The sequence below is a fragment of the Emys orbicularis genome, chromosome 1 (assembly GCF_028017835.1).
Source record: "Emys orbicularis isolate rEmyOrb1 chromosome 1, rEmyOrb1.hap1, whole genome shotgun sequence".
In the NCBI taxonomy this organism is placed as follows: Eukaryota; Metazoa; Chordata; order Testudines; family Emydidae; genus Emys; species Emys orbicularis.
The window spans coordinates 41400559-41421233 of NC_088683.1; the positions used below are offsets into that span (position 1 = coordinate 41400559).

Genomic DNA, 20675 nt, shown 5'->3' on the forward strand with positions numbered 1-20675 from the left:
TCTTCGAGATGTGTTGCTCATGTCATTCCCAAGCCCACCCACCTACCCCTCTGTCAGAGTTGCTGGCAAGAAGGAACTGAAGGGGTGGCAGGCCCCTCTATGGCACCATGAGGATGAGACTCCAGGGGGCGCTGGGACTGACCCGACAGATACTACTGAGGGAAAAATCTTCCTGTGTCTGTGCACGCGGCATGCACACACCTACATGGGAATGGACATGAGCAATGCATCTCAAAGAAAACAGTTACAGAAAGGTTAGTAACAGTTTTTCTCTGATTTTTTTTTTTTTTTGAGGGTAAAGAAGTAAATGGACAAAGTAGAATGAGTGAGTACCTCTTTTAATAACACTAGTAAGACATGGTCTTACTTTGAGCAAAAAATACCCAAAGTGCGTATTTTTATGGATAGTCTTGTTTAAGTCCTGAGCTTTATAAATGCTCTGTCCTAGGATACTCAAAATTGAGCTGTTCTGGAAACTTAACTTTTTTCGTTTGCCTACATATTGGATTTCTGTAATTTAACTGCATAGAGCACACAGGTTCTGCTTCACAAGAAGAATGACGTTAGCTGATTAAAGAAAACTCTTCCGTTTAATAACAGAGGCACATGCCATGCAAAATATTTTATTTTTGTGAAGCCGTGTTATAAATGTGCATCACACTTGTGTGATTCTAATTTTAAACATGGAAAAACAGGATAAAATTGTGCTATCTCCATTGCTGCACTGTCACTAAAACAATGGTGCAGCAACTTAATTTCCAATTTTTATGAGAGCAGTTTTAGATAGAGTAGCCCTAATAGAAATTGGAGAAAAACCTTCTTTTAGGGTAGGATCTGTTTGTGAAATCCACCTCTGAAGGAGAAGAAATACAGATTGTTTTCTGTGTGCTCCCCTTCCATTGCTGAACTATCGTGGAAAGTGTGACCAGAGCCTGGGACCCTACTATATGTGGATTGGATAACTCTGTACATATCTTCTTGAGAAAGAACAGTAAGAGGATTCTGAACTTTTAAGGAGGCAACAGGTGTGGAATAAGTGGAGGGCTTGGAGATCACTTGGTGGTACTTTTGTATAAGGCTGAGCACCTTTATAGGCACGCAAGCCCAGATCCTCAAAGGTATTTAGGCTCCTAATTTCAGTGAAAGTAAGGATCCTACACACCTTTGTTGATCTGGGACTTAATGTTTGTTGTAAGTTTCAGTGAGAGAGCTAGTTAAGAGTCAGACAGCTGGGGGGCGGAGGGGGTTGGGGTAGAGGATCAGAACTAGTTGTATGTGTTGGAGAGGTGAGGAGAAAACTTGGTACTGGGCCCAATGCTGGGACAGAACCTGGAAAGGGATTAAATGAATGGGTTGTGTGGGATAAGAGCTCTGATAGTCTGGAGCATAAGCTCCTCAAACTCTCTTTTGCAGGAATTTGCACCCCCCTTGTTGCCACTTTCTCTGCTGACAGGAAATGCATGTCTTTGAGGGGTCAGGCTGGGACCTCCCTCTTCCTCACTAGCTCTGTCAGCTGCTGGAGGTCCATGCAGAGGAACACAGACCTCCAATAGAGCAGTGTTTTTGGTGCTGTGTAATGAGATGCATCCTGGATGAGGGCCTTTCAGCAGTGGAGTGACTGTACACAGGATATACTTTTGGCTAACTCCATTCAGTTTTAGTAACCACAGGTGTGGTACTTGTGATTATAGTAGGTACAAAATTTTCAGACTGATACTTCTCTTCTAAAGTACAGTTGCCCTTTAAACTTTTTTTCAAGTTCAGGCTTGTTAATATTTGGATTTTTTTAGTGCTTAGATTTTTTTTAAACTTTACTTTTAAGAAATGGTAGCTGGACTCAACTAAAACTCTTTCAAATTTTGTGAATATGAAGAATTCTTCTAAATCAGCCATTACTTGATTTTTAGGGAGGTCCCTCAAAACCTAATCAGTCTCTTTCAACATTGTGATCGCTGAACTGATAAGTAAAATCTGTGGTTTTGAAGAACCTAACTTATTTTTGCTTGTTTACTTAAAGAAACCCTGGCCGCTGCAAAGAACTTCTGTTGCTTTGTTTTTCTGATTTTATTATTGGACGTTACATTGAAGTAACTGTAATAAATGAAGAGGAATCTCTAATAGCAGCCACTGAACCATTCTCAGTAAGAAAGCATAAAGTTATTCCAGAGTTACAGCACATGAAGACCACAGTGTCTGTAACAGAACACAAAAGGTACTATCAAATAATCCACATTCAGCTGTGTCTAATATGAAGGATATGGAAAGGCATACCTTTATATAATACTGATTGAAGTAAATGTGTAACTTTAGTTCCAGGGCAGTTTATCGTACTGAACTAGCTTATCTCCTGTTGTAGCTACTATTCATTCAGTAAACTGGAAAAAGATAAATAAAAATTGGGGGTTTTCTTCAAAGTTCCATTGGCTGAAATAGTTTTTTCCTTGTTTAGCAAACTATTTTAACTTTCTTTATAGATGTTTTTCTTATGATTCACAAACTGTCCTGCTGCTGCATGTTATACACTTATGAATGAGTTAGAGGCTAATTAGAATTAAAGGTGTTGCCAGAGCGCACCCACTAGTAGGATTGGTGCAATCTAATTGTGTTTTAGACAGCAAGACAGAAACCAAGGAAGTCCCTTGACTGAATTACTGATATGTGAGATATTGATCAAGTCATTTGATGTAGCTGGGTCTTGACAATACAAACCCTAGAAAAATCTTGAATGAAAAACAGGAAGTGGTCCTTAGATAAGTAAATTTTAACAACAGACAAAATATACTTAACAGATACTCTAAAACTGTAACTAACATTAAATTAAGAACAGGAGTACTTGTGGCACGTTAGAGACTAACACATTTATTTCAGCATAAGCTTTCGTGGGCTACAGCTCACTTCTTCAGATGCATAGAGTGAAACACACAGACAGAAGATATTTATACATACAGTCTGTGTGTTTCACTCTATGCATCTGAAGAAGTGAGCTGTAGCCCACGAAAGCTTATGCTGAAATAAATGTGTTAGTCTCTAAGGTGCCACAAGTACTCCTGTTCTTTTTGCGGATACAGACTAACACGGCTGCTACTTTGAAACCTAACATTAAATTGTTCACCACAACACCTTTGTTAGTGAGGAAAAAGTTGGTCAGAACGTTTGAAAGTAAAATATGCTTCTATAACAACATTCTCTTCCCCACACCCCACCGCAATGTAGCAAACTTCTGTTCCTGGTTTTTGTTTGAACCTAAGCTGACAAAAGTTTCATTAACTGTACTTGTGTTTTGGTATTGCTGTCTTTGTAGCCTTGGGGCTGGTGTTTGCTAACTTGCGGTCCTTCATGTGAAGCTCTTTTATTTTTTTAAAACTGATGCTTATTTTAGTAACTACAGAATCTTGAGTTTTGTTCTTACTCTTTAGTAAAGAAATCCACACTAACCAGCTAAATTCAGTTTGTAAGAACTACTTTGTGCAACCTAAATATACTGACTTGAAGTAACTTTGAATTCTTATTTTAGAAGTTGTAGAAGACATCTTCCAAGTTTCCTACCATACTATCCCATACCGGATAGATTAAGAAAATGTGTGGAGCAGAAATTGGACATACTGACTTTTCAACCTCTCCTTGCAGAGGTATGTGTGCACATATATATGCAAGTGTAAAATCTCTCTCTTTGCATCTTTATAAATGCCAACCTGAACACACACACAAATACTCCTGTGTAGCTGCTGTGTTTATATATAATGGTTAAGGCTGCATGTCTATGTCAGATTCCGTGACTTTCCGTGACTTCTGCAATGGCCGATGCTGGCTCAGGGGCTACTTGCAGCAGCAGTTTGGGTGTGTGGGAGGGGGCTATGGGTAGGGGGTTGGGGTGCGGGGCAGCACTTACCTCGGGGTGGGGGGCTCCCCGGCTCCCACTGGCATGTCCCTGCAGCTAATAGCCGGAAGGGCCAGGGGGCTCCGCAGCTCCCGGCCCCACAACTCCCATTGTTGGGGTTCTCGGTCAATGGAGCCACAGAGCCGGCACTTGTGGTGGGAGCAGCACGCGGAGAGCCGCTCATTGCCCCTCCCCCTAGGAGCTGCAGGGACACGCAGAGCCAGGTAGGGAGCCTGCCAGCCCCGCCAATCCTCCCCCTACAGTACCAGCAGGGGTCCTGGGCCACTGTCCGCCTTCCTTCTCCCTCCCCAGCACCAGCATGGGTCCCGGGCCATGCGCCCCCTCCCTGCCCCCCCCGGAACCTTCCCCCCCATCACCAGCAGGGGTCCTGGGTCATGTGCCCCTGCCTGGCAAACCCCCCCAGCACTAGTGGGGTCTCGAGCCACCCCACCCCCCCCAGCACCTGTGTTGCCCCTGCACCGCCTCCCCAGAGCACCCGTGGCCCCCTGCCCAAGTTTTAGTTAAGGTTATATAATAAAAGTCATGGACAGGCCACAGGTCGTGAATTTTTGTTTACTGTCCGTGACCTGTCCATGACTTTTACTAAAAATACCTGTGACTAGATTGATAGATTCATAGATTCTAGGACTGGAAGGGACCTCGAGAGGTCATAGAGTCGAGTCCAGTCCCCTGCCCTCATGGGTATCATGTAGTTCTACAAAACCTAATTACAAAATAAGAGTCTGATCCTGGTAGATGCTTTCTTGACTTTAGTGGGAGTCAGCATATTGCAGGCCCTGAACCAGAGAAGAAATTAGAAGGCCTAGGCAAGTGAGAGTTTGAAAATGGATGGGGAGTATATTAGAGTGCCGTATGGAAAAGGCCACCTCCGATGCCAGAGCTGCAAGAGAATATGTTTCTTGAACTAACAGTGTATGATTGTGGGAAGGAACAGAGAGGAAGTAGGCACAGGATTAACAGGAATAGGTAGGAGGAGAAGGACAGGGTTTGTGAAGTAGGCTGGAGCAACTCTAGAGAGTTTATTACTATACCGCTTTCTGGATAATGCAGTGTTTCACAACTCATCAGTGTCCCAGCTCTTCCCCAAAATTCCCTGTGTCAGGACCTGAGTCTGAATGATTGGAGAGAGAGTTCACAGAAGATTTGAGGGGTTGTGTTTTTTTTGCAGGGGGGTGGGAGAATCTTCTCTCTGGTTTCTGGATTATTTTAAAGGACTGCTGTTCAAACAACATAACGTAAACCAGCGAATTCTCTGGTCACATTCCCTTCATGCAGATTGATAATTTTTATAATCTCCAAATAAAAAATATAAAACCAAACAGCCATAAACATGGCAGCTCTTTGTCTACAGAGCTCAAAGTCCTGGCTTCTGGTCAGCATTTCCTTGTGTCTCTTTCAGAATCACCTAGCTACCTTTTTACGGTCTAAGCGTAACTGCTTCAGCTCAGAGAGGGACTCACCTAGGACTCTAAAATCCCGATTGTGACTTAACCAAAAACCTGTTGTCTGGTTTGACAAGTGGCCTCTGAAGGGTACAACTGAGGCATTGCAATAAGACAGCAGGGCCATGAGACTGCTTCCAAGAAATGCCAAATGACCTGTATGTTCTGACACGTGCCAGTCTTTCACAAGCCAAGAACGATCTCTGTATGTTAGCCTTGTGATAAGCCAGGGGTTCTCAAACTTCATTGCACCATGACCCTCTTCTGACAACAAAAATTACTGCATGACCCCAGGAGTGGGCACCAAAGCCCTGAGCCCCACCGCCCTGGGTGGGGCCGGTAACCTGATCTTCATCACCCAGGGCTGAAGCTGAAGCCTGAGCCCCACTACCCAGGGATGAAGCTCTCAGGCTTTGGTTTCAGCCCCGGTGGTGGGACTTGGGCTTTTGCTTCAGCCCTGAGCCCCAGCAAGTCTAACGCCAGTCCTGGAAACTCCATTAAAACAGGATCACGACCCACTTTGGGGTCCCAACCCACAGTTTGAGAACCCTGTGATAAGCTAAATCTGCTACTAAACATGGCACAGAATGCAGTGACAGTATTTGTTAAAAATCCGCTAGTTCCGCTTCTTCTGCATTCAATAGACAATGCTCATTTCTTTTTTATTTGTGATTTGGGAAAAAGGTGAGAATCGCACTGTAATCTGAATTTAAATCCCTCCTGCACTGTCAGAAATAGTTTAGGGCACAAACAAGATTCTACCATCTCTATCCATCCTGAGCTGCACTCTGCACATCCTCTGTTGTTAAGTGTCATAAGTGATCCCTCTTGGAGTAGTGTTTGACAGGGGGATTCTTTCAATCAGTTCAGTCTTGAGTGTTCCTCCAGCTGTGCAATGGCACGCCTGCCTTGGCAGTGTAAATGTGAGTAATGTTGGCCAGTTGAAAAATAGGTGGTCTAAAATTAGTCCCACACACTTTTCCCCTAGGAAGTTACAAGTAACTAGGGTAGCCTGAATGCTTTTTGTTGTTGCTGTTGTTTTTAAAAGAGCCTTTTGAACTGCATAAATCAGTAACATTTTTTACCTTATCCATTTCCTGTGAACCAGTAGCTTCCCTGATACCAAGAACTACAATTACTTTGTCTACTTTTTAGTGCCAGTACTGGATCTTGCTTTCTTCTTTTGAAAATAAGGAATTAAATACAAATAAAAACCACAATATTTTCCTTTTTATTAGTTCTTCTCATTAAAATTATTTTATAATTAAGACAGAATCCTTCTGACTCTTCCAATAGTTCATTCTCTCTTATTTTTTTCCTAGAAGCTCAGCATGTTATTTTAGGGTGCGGGGGTGGTTTGGTTGGTATTTGGTGTTAGAAAAACGCTTTCTGAGAACCTTATGCTTACTTAAAGGTCAAATAAATCTTAGATATTTTTGGAACTACTCGTTTTCGTTACAAAATTAGTAGTGTGATCTAAATAAAATACAGCTAAAACCAGGGTACTTCTGTATTTACCCTGTAAGCTGATTTTTTTAGAGACATCTCTCAGATTATAATGCAAAAAGTGTAGAAGTACTGTGGCTTGGATTTATCAAAGGAACCAAAGGGAATTCTTGAACTTCGATGGGATTTGGGTGCCTAACCAGCTTAGACTCTTCTGAAAATCCCTGTTCATGTACATGAAAATGGTAAATTAAGCCTGATGCTCTTCCCAAATCCCCATTATCACTTGATACCTTTCATTAGAAAGGTACCATGGTTTAGTGGATAAGGCACTGAACTGGGAGACTTGAGTTATGTTTCCAGCTCTACCACTAACTTCTGTGTGATCTTGGGCAAGTCATGTCATTCTGTGCCTCTGTTCTCCCCTACTTTTGTCTGTTATTGTCTACTTAGGTTGTACACCTTTTGAGGCAGGGACTGTGTCTTCATATATATGTTGTATGGCGCCTAACACAAGGGACTCAGATTTTTGTTGTGGCTTCTAGACACTATTGCAATACACACATAACTTACTTTTTTTAAATTTTCAGCGACTGAATCTGTCTAACTATAAAGCAAACCTTTCTACCCTGCTCTGGCTTGAGGAGATCCATGCTGAAATGGAGATCAAAGAATTTAGCATGAGTGGAATCATTTTGAAAAAGAATGGAAACTTCTTGGTGCTGGAAGTGCCAGGATTGACAGAGGGAAGACCTTCCTTATATGCAGGTGATGGTTTACACTTAATAAAATTGTAAAAGCTGAATAGCAAGATGAGCAATATTCTCAATCTACACAATAAAAACTGATGCATTTTATCTTTTCCATGTTTTCTATTAAAAAATATTTGGAGAGACAGCTATTAACCCTGGCACCTAGATAAATGGAACATTATGCCAATATATTTTATTACAGTGCCTCAGAATGTTTGATTTCTGGAGATGTTATGCTTTGAAGAGGCAGTATATGTGTTTCTGTGTGCTTTCATGGCTTGTCTTGGTATATTCTGGATTCTGATGTACAGTAGTAATTGATTGAGTTTTCCATAGAAAATATACTGTCTAGTATTATACTAAACTAGAGAACATGTGAGAGGCTAAATGTAAAACCAGGTTAAAGGAGTTAACTTTTTGAGGTCAGAATTTTTGAAATTCGTTGCAATGTGTAGGATGTTATTTCCAATAAATAGTGCTGAAACTGTGTTAGTAGCATACTACAATAGGTGCCTTAGAAGTATCACACACACACACACACACACAACTAGGTATACAAGTTTTAAGAACGTAAGACTAAATTGAGCCGAGATGTGCACAAGTGCATCATCTTCAGTGATGTCACTTCACTGGTGAATTTGCAGGATCCTTGAAACTCATTAAGTTTCACTGTATTGCCCCTCCCACCAGTGGCTAGTATTGCAGTGAGAATTTTACAATATCTTGTAACAGTATTTTTATACTAAACGTATTTAATTTTTTTTAAAACTAGGTGACAAAGTGATACTAAAAAGTCAAGACTACTCTGAGCATATAATAGAGTACATTGCCTATGTTACTGAGGTGAGTGAGTTAGCTTTTCTGCTAAGAAACACTGTAGTCCACAAAACTAAGGGGAAACAGAGTTAAAGGAGTAATTATTTAGCTTTTGTGAAACTGGATTCATTTCAGTTACTCTCTCACAAATTATTGATTCTGCTTTATTTCATACTGTGTACTTGGAAGACAGAAGCTTTTGCTTCTTCTCAACACTACACATTTCACCCATTAAAAGCAAACTCTGTAAAACTCTTATGTAGAAATATGAAATTATGTGGTAGATGTTATCCATTTTTTGTTTTTACCTAGTATGAGCAAATGTTTCAGGAGATTTTTCAAACATAACAAACATAAGGGATCTGATCCTATGGAGTGCTGAGTGCCCTCAAATCTTACATGACTAATAAACTGTCCTCACTCTCTCTCTCTCTCTCTCTCTCTCAGATTCACAATGAAGATGCTACTCTGAGACTTAACCCAGAGTTTGAACGGGTTTACAACTCTGAACCCATGGATGTAGAATTTGCATTCAATAGGTATTTTTGTAGACTTTTAAAAAGCTGTATTTTACTGTCCTTTATTATGTTAGTCTTATTACATGACCATTTGCTTAGTTCTGAGAAGTTCACATGAAGGTGAAGGACAAACAAAATCTTAGAACCGGATAGTCCACTGCCTGGCATCTTCTGTACTCATTTATATCTGTGCAAAATGCTATCAAATCAGAAAGGGGGTGATTTACATTTTTACACCCATTCTTTTACATGTAAATGACTACTCTAGGTGCCAGGCAATGGAAAATCGGACTCTGTAATTGAAATAACTTTATGGCATCAGAGCAGGACAAGAATGGCTGATATTGACCTCACTATATTTTTTTTCGTATGCTGCCAACATCAAAACTTTCTTAGAAAGCATTATTTTCAGTAAAAAGTCATCACTTCGTCTTCCTTAATAAAACAAGTTGGGGGTTTTTTACGTTTGTTTTTTAAGGAAAAATATCTTCCTATTCTGCTTATCTCTGAAATTCAAGGAAACTTGTCCTTTAATGAGAAACACTTTTTTCATATTTTATCAATTTTTCTATTTTAAAGTTTAGTGAAATATGCCTGTAAAGGAAACTTCACCAAGTAATCCTTCAGCTAAGTACCACATGAAAATAGGAATTGAGGGAAGAAGTATATGATGTTATAGAGGCTTAATGTTTCATTTAAATCTTTGATATATAGCATTGACTCAGAGAGGAAGTGAGTATTGCTGTATTCTATGGAAACTTTCGTTTTTAGTTTAATCCACGCTATTGCTGTTCTGTTGACAGGACTACCTGCAGGCGATGCCAGTTTGCAGTTGAACAAGGCATCTATCTGGGTGAAAAAGGTAACCTTCCAATGGGCTAGGGCATTTTTCCTCCCCTTCAGTAAACACTGATGTTAAGTTAATGTACTGTACTCTTCTGGTCAGATTTAAAAATGCAGTGTTTCTCTGGGGCTTCTATCCACTCACCTAAATTACCCCATATCTTTGTCCAGAAAGTAGCAATCCTTTGTCACAGAGCAACCACTATGAAAACTGATTTCCTCTCAGTGGTGTCTATACATGAGGAAAGCAGTTTGACTCCAATTAGAACTAACAAATCTAATCAATTTCTAACTACTGGTGCCACTATGTTTCGCACAATGTGAAAGAGTTCTGTAGGACTTCCCAGCTTGGGTAAATTGGGAAAAATACAGGAGGAATATAGGGAAGATGCAGAATTCCTGCTTTCAACTTTTAACTTTTTATGTAATCCTCCTCTGTTAGAGTTGGCTAAATATAATGGCCTTTTTATTGAAAAGAGTTGCACATTTCTGATCAGCTCTTCAGCCTACAGAAATGTGAACATGGACTTCAATTTTACCTTCCAATTCCTACCTCACCATACCTAAGGTTTTTACATCAAATTCTCATAAATTGGACACAGCTAATTCAAGTGCAAGGAAAGAAGCTGATGATTCAGTTATAATTAAACATTGACAGTAAGTATCTTAATGTATCTATATTGATAGAGCCATGTAAAATGCATTTTCAGAACTTTGCTCTTTTTTTCTTTCCCCTTCCTTAAACCCAAAGTGTTATTTCCAGATACTCTGGTTTTACAATCCCCACAAGTTGTCAAGACTTGGAATAAGATGGGATGTCGTACTGTTGCTGATGCTCATGAACAGTATACCAAGAAGAAAGACATGGTAAATTTACTATAAATGTATTTCTTATAATCTTTTACACTTAAATGGCAACAGTTAGCTACTGCAGATATAGTCTTAGAGAGGACCACAGCACAATAGTGAATGCATTGTTATGTCTGGTGTATTTATGATGTTTTCCTTCTGGTGGTGAAGATCTTGTTTCACAGTTCAGTACTTTGAGTGGGTCAACCTGTGGTCCATGATTTTGGTTTCTGAAAGGGAAACTGCATATGAAACTATGAGTTTGGGTGGCCAGATTTGCTTTAGACTGGTTTTCATAAGCTCCTTTAAAAAAAAAAACATAGATACTGGACAGCAAATCATACTGACTATAGGAGCAAATGAGAATCCTTATTGTGAGGCATAATTATGCTTCCTGATGCGATTGATCCACTCTTGATGTGACTCCTGATTAAACACATCATAAAAAGAGGTGGATATTTCCTTTAAAATAGCCAAAAATGTACATACTGGCAGTTCTCATAGGGGAAAAAAACAAACCAATGCTAACTTTTGAAAACTCATCCAAATCTGCAGAATAGCTGTGCAATTAGCAACAGTGCTTTAAGATGAAGGTGTCATGAGTAACTTTTTTTTTTCTTTCGTTCAAGTAGGATGTGAGGATATTTGTCTAGGTTTTTTCTTTCCTCTTTGTCCTCCCTCCCCCCCCCCCCCCCGCGTTTTCAGTTGATATGCAGTTAAATGGGAGGAAATGCTAAACATTTCTAACCATCTTAAAAGCATTTCCAAGAGAGAATACTTACTGTACGGTTATAGCCGTGCTTACCCTTGATTTGTGTGTGTGTGTGTGTGTCTGTCTGTCTGTCTTCTGTAGTGCTCTTTTCAGAAAAAGAAAATGCAAAATGAGCAAACAAAATGCATGGTGCCAAAGGAGAGAAACATAGTGGCTGTGCCTCGAATGGTGACTGTTGCTACACAGACAAGTAAACTGAGTATGTTTTAATATTTTCTTTCCATCTTGTACTGATGTTTTGGATTTGACAGTTGCACTGGTAAACTGGTTTGGAGGATGGAGTGTGTGTGTATATGTGGTTTTTAAACAAACAAACCAAAGAAAACACCCAGATCTTGGTATGTTGAGGAAGTTCCAGAGGACTGGAAAAAAGCTAATATTTAAAAAGGGTTGTTTGGCCTAACATCTGTCCCAGGCAAAATCATGGAAAAGCTGTTACGGGACACAGTCAGTAAATAATTAAAGAATTGTCATGTAATTAATGCCAATCAATATGGGGTTTTTTAATAGAAAATAGGTCTCATCAAACAAACTTGATATCATTTTAGATGAGATTATAAGGTTGGTTGATAAAGGTAACTGTTCACGTGAGATACTTGGACTTCTCTAAGGCTTTTGCCATAGTCTCACACGCCATTCTGATTTTTTTTAAATTAGCACTATACAAAATCTATGTAGCCCTTATTAAATGAATTAAAAACTGGTTAACAAAAGATTGCAAATGAGAATAATTATCCATTGGGGGTATTTCTAGTGGGATCCTGCAGAGATCTGTTCTTGGCCCAATGCTAAGCTTTCTCAATACTCTATCAATGTGGAAAAAATATATAAAATATAAATATTAGCTTTTTTCCAGTCCTCTGGAACTTCCTCAATGTACCAAGATCTGGGTGGTTTTTTTGGTTTGTTTAAAAAAAATTTTTTAGTTAATCGCGTGAGTTAATTGTGATTTAATCAATAGTCCTAGTAAATAGTGATGGGGACAGTTCAATTATCCAGAATGATCCAGATGTTACCAATCATTTGGTAAGGTTGGAACATTTGAACTATATGTTTTAATACAGTCAAGTGCAAAGTCATACTTCTATCTAGAAGAAAAGACTGTAGGTCATACTTACAAGATGGTTGACTGAATCCTGGAATGCAGTGACACTGAAAAGGACTTAAGGGTCATGGTAGATAGTTAACTGAACGTGAGTTCACAATGTGATGATATAGCTCAGAGGTGAACGTGATCCTTGGATGAATAAGTAGGGAAAAAATAAGTTAGAAGTAGGGAAGAAGCATTACCTCGTTATACAGCATTACTAGAATACTGTGTCCAGTTTTCGTGCTCACGCTTCAAAAAGGATGTTGAAAAGTTTCAGAAAAGAAGAGCTGCAAGAATGATTGGAGGTCTGGAATACATACCTTAGAGTGAAAGATTTAAGAACCTCAAATTAATTAATTTATCTGAGAGAAAGCTAAGAGGTTACTCGATCATAGTCTACAAGTATCTATGTGAGGAAGCAATTTCTTATAGATGACTCTTTAGTGGGGGAAAAACGCATAATGAGATCCAACAGTGGGAAGCTGAAGCTAGACAAATTCTCACTAGAAGTAAGGCACACATTTTAATGTTGAGGATAATTGATCATTGGAACAGCTTACTTAGGAATATGGCAGAATCTTCATCATGTGAAGTCTTTAAATCAAGACTTGGATGTCCTTCTTGAAGATATGCTCTAAAGGTCAAACAGAAGTTATGTATGGGCTTGATGTAGAGTTCACTGGAGTGAGGTTCTTTGGCCTGTGTTATGTAGGAGGTAAGACTAGATGATTATTATGGTCCTTTCTGGCCTTAAAAATCTATGAATGGCTCCTTGCACCTTTGAAACTGAAGGCCCTGTTTTACTATTTTAATTGTTATTACTTGAGATTGGGAATTTAAAGAGTTGTCAGATAAATTTTTAGCTATCACTATCTTTTTAAAATGTTTATAATATAAAGCAGGGGTAGGCAACCTATGGCACGTGTGCCAAAGGCGGCACGCGAGCTGATTTTCAGAGGCACTCACACTGCCCAGGTCCTGGCCACCGGTCCGGGTGGCTCTGCATTTTAATTTAATTTTAAATGAAGCTTCTTAAACATTTTTAAAATCTTATTTACTTTACATACAACAATAGTTTAGTTATATATTATAGACTTATAGAAAGAGACCCTCTAAGAACATTTAAATGTATTACTGGCATGCGAAACCTTAAATTACAGTGAATAAATGAAGACTCGGCACACCACTTCTGAAAGGTTGCTGACCCCTGATATAAAGTATAGATCACATTAAATCAAAATCTGTTTAACTGAAATACTAATTAAAAAAAAAACTCTCCTTGTGTATTTGTAATGCTCATCTGTTTTGAGTATAGTCAATGGAATCATGACACCTGAACAGAGAGACTGTGAATTTTTCAATCCTGTGCTGAATGAGCATCAGAAATTAGCAGTGAAGAGGATACTTAGTGGTGAATGTCGTCCAACTCCTTATATTCTCTTCGGACCACCGGGAACTGGAAAAACTGTAACAATGATAGAAGCTATCTTACAGGTAATAGTGAACAAACAAGCAAAACAATAATCATCTGGAATTGCCTCAAATACTTATCATATCAAAACTAAAAATAGCTTTAAAAAAAACATGCTAACACTTAGAGGGTATTTCAGTTCAACTCTCTCCTTGTGAAAATAAATCCAAGAGAAGACTTCTGTACAAGCTTGTGTTCATAAACAACATATAGTCAGTTTTTAAATTCAGTATTTTTGTTTAAAGCCCTAGTGAACAGTATTTAACCACCGCTTTAAAAGCGCATACCCTGCATTCATGGTGTGTGTGTTTCAATCTGATGATGATGAATGAATTTCCAGTCTAGGCAAAGATGTTTCCTTGAGATTTGACTGAACTGCAACATGACAAATGTAGAAACATTTGTAATTGTATTCTAAATAATTCTGAATTATATTAAATATTTGAAATATGTGCTTGCTTTATTTGTGATGAATATCGTTTTTCCAAATGAAATGTTTTTAAAAGCTGCACTTTTTTTAAAATGCAGGTACATTATACTTTACCAGACAGTCGAATTTTGGTCTGTGCACCATCCAACAGTGCAACGGATTTAGTTTGCTTACGACTGCATGATAGTAACCTCCTAAAACCAGGAGCTATGGTCAGAGTTAATGCTAGCTGCAGGTGTGAAGAGGTAAATTTTGTAAAAACTTTTAAATTAAAATACTAAAAAAGATGCATACTTCTAATCTTAAAATGTTACTCTTAGGACTTTCCTCTGTTTATTAGACTCACTGAGGAAAATACTATTTATATTTTTAGGGTTAAAAATAATTCACTAGATAATCAATTGGGGAAAATACATCAATTGTGGTAAACGAGTTGCTAGAATTTGAGCCTATACTTAAACTCATTGTGTCATGCTTTTTTCCTGCAAGTAGGCCATTTATGTCAACGGGACTACTTCAAACAGTAAGATACTACTCCGTGTTAAAAAGGGTGATAGAATCTGCTCCATAATGCATTGAGTTGTATGTGTGTACCTGAGACAGTGTTCCCGGGGTGCAACCTGGACTAGGGTGACCAGACGTCCCAATTTTATCGGGACAGTCCCGATTTTAGGGGACTTGTCCCGCGTCCCGACCTTACATTGGTTGGGACGCACTTTGTCCCGATATCGGGGGACCGTCTGGTGGAGGACGCAAGCCGGCACTTCCTGGGCCCTGAGGCAGCTCAGCTGAACTCCCAGCGCCTGCCTGCCTGCCTGCCTGCCCGCCGGCCGGCAGGAGCCTGCAGAGTGCTGCAGCCCCACTCCCCAGGCACGCACAGAGACGGCGAGGAGGTCTCCACTGTGTGCTGCAGGGGCGGGGGGGCTTGTAGGCGCCAGCAGCGAGCCCCCTGTCCCCGCCCCCCGACCCGACCCGAGCGACCTTAGGAGCCAGAGGGACAGGACCTGCCTGCTGGATGCTCCCTGGGAGCCGCTCCAGGTAAGGCTAGCACTGCCTGGGACTCACCTGGCCCCCTGGCAGGTCCCTCTGGCGGGGGGGAGCTCTGCGTGCTGCCCCCCTCCCTCCCCGAGGGGGGAGGTGGAGATGGAGCGGAGGCAAGCTGGTGGGGGGCGGGGTGTGGAGCTGCCGGTGGGTTCTCAGTTTTTTCTGTGCTCCGGCAGTTTTTTTTGTTTTTTTGTTTTGCTCCGCCACCCGCTTGTTTTTTTTTTGTTTTTTTGCTCCGTTCCCCCCGCGTCCCGATATTTGACCTCTGTCATCTGGTCACCCTAACCTGAACCGTGGGACCGCTGAGCCCTCTGTCCCACCAGCCTAGGTATTCCTGTCACCCTGTGATGCTGTTGTTAAGCCGCAAACCTCTGACAGGTTTTGCATTTACACAGACATCCACAGGCAGGGACACACCCAACTGAGTTACATGAATGCTTTGCCAGCCACTGATGAATCAACAATAGAGAGGCTCCCCCCAGCTCCTTCCCAGCCTTGCTGCACCTCAGAACTGTCCCATCTTGCCCTGGTCAAAAGCCTGATCAGTGTAAGTTCATTACCCAGTCCATATCTCCCTTGATGTGGAGAGGACACACACTAGCCTTTGTAGACTGAGCTGAGATTTCCCAAGCACTTAAAGGGGGGGAAAAGCACATTGTTTTAGGTAAAATAGAAAACAGATTTATTAACTACAGAAATAAATTTTAAATGAATATAAATAGCAACCATAGAGATCAAAGTTGGACATTTAAGAAACAAAAATAAATTTTAAATCTGAGTTCTACACATTTAAACAGGATTTGAATCAAGCAGTCTCTCACCCTGACAGATGGTGCAAGCAGGTTACAGATCCTCAACATGTAGGCTGGGACTCTTTTCCAGCCTGGGGCCAGCTTCCTTAGTTCAAAGTCTTTATCCACCAGGCGTTTCTTCCAGGTGTTGAGTTGCGGGGGAGAGAGGTCCAGTAATGATGTCACTTCCCCTCTTTCATAGTTTCTTCCAGCTTGCTGCAAAGATCTATGTTTGTGATGTAAGGGTCTGCCCCTATTGGTCAAGCAGTCTCCGTTGTCTGTGTGTTCTCTCTGAGAAGTCTCCATTGTATAGAGTTTCTGGGATAATGGATTATTTCCTTGATGGGTGTTGATGAGCCATTAACTGCTGTCTGGCTAATCCATAATTGTACCTGAAAGGCTGTTTGTGGGTGTTCCCATCTTCAGAACATATTTTAGTAACACATACATAGCAAAACTTCATAACTTCACATACAGTGATAGCACATACAATCCAACAGGATATTAATGATCAACAGATCAAGACTTTTAAAATGATACCTCAGAAAGCATACTTTGTATGAAACGTATCCTAATTATATGACAATGGTGAATATGGGAGTTTCAGGGTGGCACTCTGAGGTACAGTGTGTCCGGTGGCGGGGGGAGGCGCCTCTTCCCCAGCCAAGGACCTACCACGGCGGGGGTAGGCGCCTCTCCCCACCAGCCCCAGATCAGCTGGGGCAGAGGCGTCCCAACCCAGCCCCGGACCTGCCGTGGCTGGGGGAGAGGCGCCCCTCCCCGATCCCAACCCGGCCCGACCCAGACCTGCTGCGACAGGGAGAGAGGCGCCTCTTCTCCCCCCCAGCCCAGGTGCTGCTGCAGGGGGTGAAAGCTGGGGGGAATGCTCTCTCCCCGCCATAGCCCTGGGGCAGCCTGCACCCCAAACACCTCATCCCCGGCCCCACCCCAGAGCCTGCACCCCAAGCCAGATCCCGCACCTCCCCGTACGCCAAACCTCTGACCCAGCCCTGAGCCCCTCATTCCCAGAACCCATTCCCAGAGCCTGCACCCCCACCCCACCTCCACCTTTTGACCCAGCTCTGAACTCCCTCCCACACTCCAAACCCCTTAGCCCCACCCCCGCCACATGAATTTTGTTATGTGCACCAATATGGAGGTGATGTGTCATTCTGCACCTGCGTGGGAAAAACTAGAGGGAACACTGCCCCCCAGGGTCCCTCCGCCCTGCTCCTCTTCCCCTTGAGGCCCTGGGCAGGCCGGAAGACGGAGCCTGGGGTAGGGTGAGCATATACCCCTCCGTCCCCCATCCCACACAGAGCTGGTCCAAGCCTTTCTCCTGCCTCCTGAGCTGGTCCAAGCCAGTAGCCCAAGTCCCCCTCTTGCCCTGTGCAGGCTGGCCTGAGCCTCATTGCTCACCACCTCCCCGACCCCCTTTTTGGCAAAACTGGTTGGCAAGCGCAAATGGGACAAATGCCCAGTTTTGCCAAAAAAGTCGGGACATCTGGGGCCAAAATGGGACGTATGGTCACCTTAGGCTGGGGTCCCCAAGCTTTTTCCGTCATGCCTCCACCACCACCCCCAACCACCCTCTCCCCTTGCAGGAACTGGGGGCCAGAGTTGTGGCTGGGAAGTGGTCTCTCCCCACCCCCCCGGGGGCTGATTTGGGCCCTGCCACGCCCCCCATATGTTCCTCTCTGCCCCCCTGGGGGGGTGTGCCCCACAGTTTGGGGACCACTGCCCTAGGCTGGTAAGAGCCACCCAGAAAACTGTGGGGAGCCCCGGGCCATCCACTTGGGCGGGGGGCGGGAACAGCCCCTAGCCCACGTCCCTGCCACCCAGGGTGCGCCACCCAGGGCAGATGGAGGGTCCAGGGTTCCCCACAGTGGCCCGGGTACCTTGGGCAGTTCTTACCATGGCCCAGCTTCCAGCTAGGCCAAGGGGTGGGGCCTTGGGTCAGGGGGTAGGGGCGGATGTGAGGGGCCCAAATGTTCTTTGGGCCCAGGGCCCCAGTAAATCTTAATTTGCTTCCTGAGAGTGTCACAGTAACATACACATCTATTTACTTATTTTAATAATCTCTTCGGTTACGTTCATAACACAAGAACGTATACCAGAACAGACTAATGGTCTATCTGCAGTAGTGGGTATCCTGGTTTGAGTTGTGACTTATATTGGATGCCTAAAATCCTGCACCTCGCCATGCTCTGAAACAGAAGTAATGACAACCCTTGTCATTTTGTCATTTTGTCCTAAATAGTGATGCTGCAGATGGGTTTTTTCTTTATGAATTCTTCTGTTTAATTTTACTAAGTTTATTTGGTCAAATAATATGCAGCAGGAATTTTCCAATGGTCAATTATTCATTACATTTAAAAAAAAATATTTTTTTTTGTTGGCACTGTTTGTGTGGTTTTCATTTTGTCTTAAGTTGGCTTTACATTTTTTTTTTCACCCTTTAATGTTGTGTTCTTGTGTTGTGTCACAGAGCAATTGATCTTTTCTTTGACGGTCATTATTTTATGTACATCTCTTAGAGCTTGTCCTTACATGGAGGGGCAATGTGCCCTTTGAGGGTATTATTTCTGAAGGGCACTAACATATTGAGCATTAATTGGTCCACGTAGACCCTGCTGGTATGCATAAAAGGTTCCCTAGTGTGCTTTAATGTAGTGCTCACTGGGGAACCTTTAGTGCATATCAGCAGGGTCTACACAGACTAATTAATGCACTACATATTAGTGCACTTTAGAAATCACACCCCCAAAGAACACATTACACCATCATGTAGACAAGCCCTTATTTTTTTCCAAACTAATGAAGTCTAAATTTATTTACAGAGGGAGATATGGACTATCTTCACAGCCCTTTTTGACAGTTTCTATTTGTGCTGTGTCCTGGTTGTACATATGTTCAAATTTGATCTTACAAAAGTAAGAATAAAGAAAATAGTCTTATTTTTGTAGTAAAAATAAAGCGATTTATTTTGCACTCCTCCTCCTTGTTTGGGCAAACTCAGGAAAAACTCACCTCAAAGTGCATTGCTGGGTCCAAGAAATACTTAAAGTAAAGCTTCTAAAATAAAATCTTATTAAAATATTTTTGTGCATAAAATATTTAGTGGTTTTGAACTTCAAGCTAGCCTCTAGAACTTACACATTATGAGCTTGGTGTGTGGCGGTTTTATAAAAAATACCTGTAGTAAGTAAGTGTCTTGTGTTTTCAGACAATCAGTGATACAGTAAAACTTTACTGCAAAGATGGTGACGATATTTGGAATGCATCACGGTTCAGGATAATAATTACCACATGTAGCAGTGCAGGAATGTTTTATCAAATAGGAGTAAGGTACTGTGGATGCATGTCATTAATAGATTTGGACACTTGGGGTTATGAAATCAATATGGGGGGGTACACTGCAAAGTAGTTTAATCTGTTTAAACAGGGCAACTGTTAACAAGTAGTAGTAAAACATTGCATTCCCAGCTTAAGCTTACAGCCATATTAAATTTTAGTTAGCCCTTTCAGCATAGTTGAACTACAGAATTATCTCAAATGACATTATTTTCAAAATACGTAATTTAAAGATCAAAATCCCATCAAAGTGAGGAGACTGTTTGGCACTATTGTGATTCCCTGGCAGTTATGTGTATTGCCAAGGACCAACTGTAATTGAAAGCATTTTAGGAGTTAACACTGTAGGGCATGCTGCACTTGGAAGCAAGAACACAAAAACATAAGAACGGCCGCACTGAGTCGGACCAAAGGTCCATCTAGCCCAGTATCCTGTCTTCCGACAGTGGCCAATGCTAGGTGCCCGGGAGGGAATGAACAGAACAGTTAATCATCAAGTGATCCATTTCCTGTCGCTCATTCCCAGCTTCTGGCAAACAGACGCTAGGGACACCATCCCTGCCCATCCTGGCTAATAGCCATTGATGGACCTATCTTCCATTAATTTATCTAGTTCTTTTATTAACCCTGTTATAGTCTTGGCCTTCACAACATCATCACAAGTAATGCTGACTAAGTCATTTTTTGGTTATTGCTGCTAAAGCACTTAGCTCCCTTGAAACCATGTGTGTCTCTCTCTCTTCTTCTTGCTGCTACCTGCACAACACAACACATGCAACCCTAGCATTGCTGTGCTGGAACACAACACAGAGAATGTCAGCTCTAAACTAATGGCATTCTCCAGCTTATATGCGGTGGGGGGAGGCAAAGGGAGGGTGAGGAAAAGTGTGATTTCTATGTCAACTTAAATTTTCTATTCTGACCAAGTTAAAGAAAAAGATAGGAAATGTTTCTGATATATATCTTTCAAAATATGTGACGTCACAAATGAGGGCTAAGTTTACTAGGTTTTTGCTTTCTCCCCGGCAATATTTTAAAGCTGTCATGTGTTGAAATACCTTTCATGTTGAAGATGTGACTGCATATAGCACACAGACTTGATCCTTGTAATTTTTTTTCAGAATTATTTTGCCAGGTCAACCACAGGGTGGCAGAATAT

General features: G+C 41.7%; 1 protein-coding gene across 1 annotated transcript in view; it reads left to right on the forward strand.

Moving 5' to 3' along the window:
* Positions 1 to 20675, forward strand: part of MOV10L1 (Mov10 like RNA helicase 1) — an 84349-nt gene that overhangs the window by 30505 nt on the left and 33169 nt on the right. Inside the window, exons 9-19 of the mRNA XM_065400713.1 lie at positions 2018 to 2212; positions 3515 to 3629; positions 7377 to 7554; positions 8311 to 8381; positions 8802 to 8893; positions 9676 to 9734; positions 10467 to 10582; positions 11430 to 11526; positions 13742 to 13920; positions 14426 to 14572; positions 19389 to 19510. Of these exons, the coding sequence (XP_065256785.1) occupies positions 2018 to 2212; positions 3515 to 3629; positions 7377 to 7554; positions 8311 to 8381; positions 8802 to 8893; positions 9676 to 9734; positions 10467 to 10582; positions 11430 to 11526; positions 13742 to 13920; positions 14426 to 14572; positions 19389 to 19510 (1371 nt within the window). The remainder of the gene's footprint in view (positions 1 to 2017; positions 2213 to 3514; positions 3630 to 7376; positions 7555 to 8310; positions 8382 to 8801; positions 8894 to 9675; positions 9735 to 10466; positions 10583 to 11429; positions 11527 to 13741; positions 13921 to 14425; positions 14573 to 19388; positions 19511 to 20675) is intronic.